This window comes from Nansenia antarctica (assembly GCF_963989245.1).
Source record: "Nansenia antarctica genome assembly, chromosome: 14".
Classification (NCBI taxonomy): domain Eukaryota; kingdom Metazoa; phylum Chordata; class Actinopteri; order Argentiniformes; family Microstomatidae; genus Nansenia; species Nansenia antarctica.
In genome coordinates, this window is record NC_137684.1 from 22,854,804 (window position 1) to 22,861,192 (window position 6,389).

A 6,389-nucleotide genomic window follows, 5' to 3' on the forward strand; every position below is an offset into this window, starting at 1 on the left:
TATCCTGCATGTCATCCCTTCTCTCTCTCTCACCCATCCTTCCTGTCAAATCTCTACTGTTTCTGTCACAATTTTTTTTTTTTTTAAAAAGACAAATAAAATACAATAAAAAAAGGGGTTCTTCGATTGTCCCAATAGGGGGATGAGGCTTTGAAGAACCTTGTTGGGGTTCCGTCGTGTACATAGAACCGTTCAACACGGAACCCAAAAGGGTTCTTCAAAAGGTGAAAAGGAGGAGTCTCATTTATTGACCCAAATCTCCTGCTGGAAGATACCGTGAAGGATTTTTGTAACTCTAAAATTGTGTCACTGTCTTTACAGGAATTCCCACCCTCAAGTCAGCCATTACAATCCCATCATGCAGCAGCCGGCCTTGCTGGCGGGCCACGTCACCCTCCCCTCCAACCAGCCTCTGAATGTGGGCGTGGCCCATGTCATGAGGCAGCCGTCAACCAATAACAACAACTCCTCTTCCAAAAAGAGCAAGCAGCACCAGATGTCTGCCAGGTAAGCGTTACGGTTTACAAGGCCAAACCTTCGCCTTAACTAAGACTGGATAACCTATTCTGTCTGATAGGCCAGATGTACTGTATGGTCCTTATGGTACTGTATGGTCCCCTTCACTTGTATTTCTAAAACGTTATTAACTATGTACTGTTGGGTCTAGCCATAAGGACATAAGAACAGTAAGTCTTTATTACTTGACTTTATTTACTTATTCATCTCTCATCCCCCCTCTCTCTCTCTCTCTCTCTCTCTCTCTCTCTCTCTCTCTCTCTCTCTCTCTCTCTCTCTCTCTCTCTTTCTCTTTCTCATCCCCCTCTCTCATCCCTCTCTCTCTCTCATCCCCCTCTCTCATCTCTCTCTCTCTCTCTCATCCCCCTCTCTCATCTCTCTCTCTCTCATCCCCCTCTCTCTCTCCCCCCCTTTCTCTCTCTCTCATCCCCCTCTCTCATCCTTATCTCTCTCATTCCCCTCTCTCATCCCCCTCTCTCTCACCCCCCCCTCTTTCTCTCTCTCTCTCTCATTCCCCTCTCTCTCTCATCCCCCTCTCTCACCCTCCCCTCTTTCTCTCTCTCTCTCTCATCCCCCTCTCTCTCTCAACCCCCCTCTTTCTCTCTCCCCCCCTCTCTCTCTCTCTCTCTCTCAGGAACGTGTCGGCGTACGAGGTGTCGTCCTCCCAGGCCGTGCTCTCTCCCCAGCGCTCCAAGCGGGTGAAGGAGAACACGCCCCCCCGCTGCGCCGTGCTCCAGAGCGGCTCCTCCTCCTCCATGTGCGGAGGGCCCCCTCAGGGCTGCGGAGGAGGTGGAGGGTGGGGGGGCGGAGGAGGGGGAGGAGGAGGAGAGGCGGAACAGGCCTCCAGCACCACCCGGGACCACCACCACCACCACCAACACCACCACGGCCCCCGGCAGACCATCGTCATCCCCGACACCCCCAGCCCCGCCGTCAGCATCATCACCATCAGCAGTGACACGGACGACGAGGACGACCACAAGCAGACCCACACCAGGTACTGGGAACAGGCCACGGGTTTTAAAGGGGATTTTGGGGATGGACCGCTTTATGATGGCTTGAATCCCAGATCGGCCCCTTTAATGCTTTCATATCGTACCACATGTACAAAAGAAGAGATTTGGTGAGGCTGCATTCTCATTTTATGCACCCAAATTGTGGAATGCACTGCTAGTTTACATTAGAGATGTAACCTCAGCAAATATGTTCAAGTCAAGACTAAAAACCCATCTTTTTAATATTGCCTTTAAATGACTAAATAATTTAATTAAGATTATAAAAACCCATCCTTTTAATATTGCATTTAAGTTACAAAATAATAAAATTAAGACTATATAATGATTAAAGCACTATACGTTAGCAACGTTTGCAGGAAAAGCGCTATACAAATAAAGTTATTATTATTATTATTATTATTATTATTATTATTATTATTATATCGCATCGCTGGACAAACTCCCACCAGCAACAACAATGGAGCTAAAGGCGAGCGAGGCACTGCCCCCTGGAGCAGACACCAACTACGCAGTGTGGAAATGCCTAAACAGGATAAGATCTGGTGTTGGACGTACAAAAGCCACTCTCGCCAAATGGGGATACCTAAATGACGGGGACGTTGTGTGTGACTGTGGCACTGAACCACAGACCATGCAGCACCTCCTGATATGCCCCCTGCTGGAGCAGCCCTGCACATCAAAGGAATTGGCAGAGTTCAATGAGAAGGGACAGCAATGTGTTCAGCTGTGGTTGAACCACATCTAGCCAAGCCTTGTAACTGACTCTCTTGTGGACACGAAAAGAAAGATTATATCGCATATCCAATGAGTTGGGTTTGATCCGATATCCATTCAGTTTCAGCCCGTTTTGTGGTCGAATTGGAGGTCACGTAAATGTAGCATTATCGTATGAATTGACCTACATTTGGGAGAGTGGATAGACTGATGGACTGTATGTAGCATTGCATAACGTGACCTAACTTCTCCTCCCTCTGCCACCCCCTCCTCTCTCATCCCCCTCTCTCTCTCTCTCTCTCTCTCTCTCATCTCCCTCTCTCTCTCTCTCTCATCCCCCCTCTCTCTCTCATCCCCTCTCTCTCTCTCTCATCCCCCTCTCTCTCTCTCTCTCTCTCATCTCCCCCTCTCTCTCTCATCCCCCCCCCTCTCTCTCTCTCATCCCCCCTCCCTCTCTCTCTCTCTCATCCCCCTCTCTCATCTCCCCCCTCCCTCTCTCTCTCTCTCTCATCCCCCTCTCTGTCTCTATCTCTCTCTCTCACCCTCCCCTCTCCCCCCCACCCCTATCCCCCCCTCCTCCGCCCCCTCTGCAGCTCGTCTTCCAAGCACAGGAAGAACGTCATCAGCTGTGTCACGGTCCACGACTCCCCCGACTCGGACTCCTCCAGCAACAACAGCCCCTACGCCGTGGAGGCCCGCCACCCCAACAACAACGGCTACGACGCCAAGAACAACGCCCTCCTGGACAACTACAGCAACGGCAACAACCCCCGCACCATCATCATCCCCCCCATGAAGACCCACTCCAGCGAGGCCATGACCGAGTGCGAGCGCCTGATGCCAGGTAAGGGTGCCCTGGAGGTCCCCCCAAAAAACATTGCAACCAAGTCTTCCCAATGTAATACAAGGAATGAATGAATGTTTTTTTTATGATGAATAGTTTTTAGTGTTTTCGATAAACAAACGATGAAGACATCCATCAGACATCCATCACAAATAACAGTTGACATTGGACAATAAATGAAAAAGACAGCAAATAGACACATCAAAACATAATGGTGATGTACAGAAATGTAAAACTACAGCATTGTCTGACAGTCATAATTAGAGCAGTTTACTTTTCTCTTTCCACGTTTTACATTATTGGAATATTGCTATTTACATGAGCTGGAAATGCCATTATTTCTCAATATATGAGTGATACTGCCCCCATTTCAAGCGATATTCCTCCAATGAATGTTTTTTTGTTAAACTTTCATTCCGTTTTGACCTCACTTCAGATAAAACGTCTCGTCCGACACAACGTCACGCCGTAACATGGACACTTTGTGTCGCTGCTCAGCTCCTTTTTACCTGACCAGTGTTTTTCCAACTTTGTTCCCTCCACGCTTCAGAAGTAATGAACCATCAGAACGCCGCCTACAAGTTCAAATCCACCAACGGCGTGATGTCTTGCAACAACCACCTCCAGGGGGGGGTGATCGGAGGAGGGTCTTACCGACAGCAGCGCTCGGGGCCACACCCCTTCCAGCAGCAGCCTCTAAACCTCAGCCAGGTGTGGAGAGACAACCAAGTAAGACCCCTATTCAGTCTCTCCATAGTGTCTCTCTAACGTGTATCAGTGTGTGTCGGCATGGTTACTATGAGTCATTATGAGCATGAAACTTTGTATGTGGACACAATTATCGTCTGGGGCTGTTTTCATGGTTTGGGCTAGGCCCCTTAGCTCCAGTGAAGGGAAATCTTAATGCTACAGCAAACAATGTGATTCTAGAGAAATGTATGCTTCCAACTTTGTGACAACAGTTTGGGGAAGGCCCTTTCCAGTTTCAGCACGACAATGCCCCCATACACAAAGTGAGGTCCATAATGACATGGTTTGCTGAGTTTGGTCTGGGAGAACTTGTGACTGGCCTGCACACAGAGCTCTGACCTCAACCCCAACGAACACCTTTGGGATGAATTGAAACGCAGACTGCGAGCCAGTCCTTCTCGCCCAACATCAGTGCCCGACCTCATTAATGCTCTTGTGGCTGAATGGGAGCAAATCCCCGCAACCATATTCTAAAATCTAGTAGAAAGTCTTCCCAGAAGAGTGGAAGCTGTTATAGCAGCAAAGGTGGGACCAACTCCATATTAATGCCCATGGTTTTGGAATGAGAAGTTCAATAAGCACATATGGGTGTGATCTTCGGGTGTCCCAATACTTTTGTCCGTATAGTTCAATACACTAGAATGTTCTAGTGAGGTCAATACGATTCTATGACGACGGTATTTGCCTGTGTGTTTGGAAATGTAGCGACTCAGACATTGTCCATACATAGTCTCCAGTCTGTGCTGACCCCCCGTCCCCGTGTCTCCCCCCCCCCAGGCCCAGCAGCACATGGTCGTCGAGCGCAACGGCGGCCACAGGCGACAGCAGGCCTACATCGCCCCCACCATCGCCGCCCAGGCCCCCTACTCCTTCCACCACCACAACAGCCCCTCCCACACCACCAACGTGCACCCCCACCTGACGGCCACCCACCTGCCGGGCCAGCACCACCACCTCTACACCTACACCACCGCCCCGGCCGCCCTGGGCTCCACCGGCACCGTGGCCCACCTGGTGGCGTCGCAGGGCCAGGCCCGGCACGCGGTCCAGGGCTACCCCGGCATCGTCCACCAGGTGCCGGTCAGCATGGGCCACCGCGTGCTGCCCTCCCCCACCACCCTCCACCACGGCCAGTACCAGGCCCAGTTCGCCCACCAGACCTACATCAGCGCATCGCCCGCCTCCACTGTCTACACTGGATACCCGCTGAGCCCCACCAAGGTGAACCAGTACCCTTACCTCTAAGAGCCAACACACTGGAGCCAAGACCCAGCGCTGCTGCTTACCCTCTCCTACGTCCTTCATCCTACGTCCCCCCCCCTACCCTACCCTACTCTTCCCTGCCCTACCCCACCCCACGGAGATACAGACAGAGACAGAGAGACAATGCAATCCTTTACGAAAAACTGTCATGTTTAACTTGAAGAAAAAAACGACAGAGAGGAAAAAGAGGAAAAGGAATGACACAGCCCTTCTCGAAAGGAAGAAAGGAGGGGTGGAGTTTTAGAGGGGAATAATTTCAATGTTTTTTCTTTCAATCACGTTTTTTCCGATAAGGGCCAGTTCGCATACTTTTTTTCTTCTCTTTATTATTTTACTTTCAAATGGAAGTGATTTCTCATTCATTATTCAGCAAGGTCTCTCAGAAACAGACCTTTTTGGATCGGAGAGGTTGGAGGTTTTTCTGTTCTAAAACAGTTTATTTGTTTGTTTATTTCCCCCTCTTTAATTGGGAACTGACTGTTTAACAGGCCTGGGGTCAGTCTCTGGATGCTTGACTTCCCATGAGAATTGGGAGAAGGTGAAATACAGAAATACCTGCTGCTCTTCAAATGAAAAAAAAAAATATATTGATGGCCTTGAACTGTCTTAAACATTTCCAAATCATTCACGGTGTGTGTGTGTGTGTAGTGGGGGGGGGGCGTAGAAGCCCCCCTTTACCCCACCCCTCCTTCTCCAACAGAAACCCGGAGGAGACGTCTGGAAATAATAACCAACGAAAGACAAAAACAAACTTTCTAGTGTATTTATAGATATGTTTCCTTTTTCCGTTTCACCTTTTTGAGAAGACTTTTCCGTTTTAAATAGGTGTCTTAGCTGGGGCCCTCGTTCTTAGAATGTAGCAGTCTGCACCCATATTATTTTGATGAAGAACTTTTTTCTGATACCAATAGATTTATTTGTTTCTCTCTCTCTCTTTTATTTTTTTTTCTCTTCTTCAATGTGATTGCACAAAAAGTGGTTATAATAACATAGGCATGTACAACGTGATTGTCTGTGTGTGCGTGTGCTACTGTGTCAGCCATGTGTGTAGTCCACCTCCTCTCTCTCGCACCTTCGTGCTACTTCGGAATCCTCCGCCAGTCTTAGGTTTGACCGTTGTTCCCTCGTAGTGCCTTACAGATAAAATATCGACAGTTTACTTCGCCGGAACCTTCCTTGAGAACTAACCAACAAGAGACTAGTCTTAGATCTGGTTCCAGAGCTGGTTCCACGGTTTATAACAAACATCTTTGTCGGCAAGTTGCATTTCTCTTCCAGGTGTAGGC

The 6,389-nt window shown here is 49.0% G+C and overlaps 1 protein-coding gene across 1 annotated transcript in view; it reads left to right on the plus strand.

The window, feature by feature from the left end:
- hipk2 (homeodomain interacting protein kinase 2) overlaps positions 1-5,085 on the plus strand; it is a gene marked incomplete at its 3' end in the record, with an annotated part of 27,160 nt that extends 22,075 nt beyond the window's left edge. The window contains exons 9-13 of the mRNA XM_080544982.1: positions 322-507; positions 1,151-1,513; positions 2,840-3,090; positions 3,641-3,801; positions 4,618-5,085. Coding sequence (XP_080401108.1) covers positions 322-507; positions 1,151-1,513; positions 2,840-3,090; positions 3,641-3,801; positions 4,618-5,085 — 1,429 coding nt within the window. The remainder of the gene's footprint in view (positions 1-321; positions 508-1,150; positions 1,514-2,839; positions 3,091-3,640; positions 3,802-4,617) is intronic.
- Between the last annotated feature and the right edge of the window lie 1,304 nt (positions 5,086-6,389).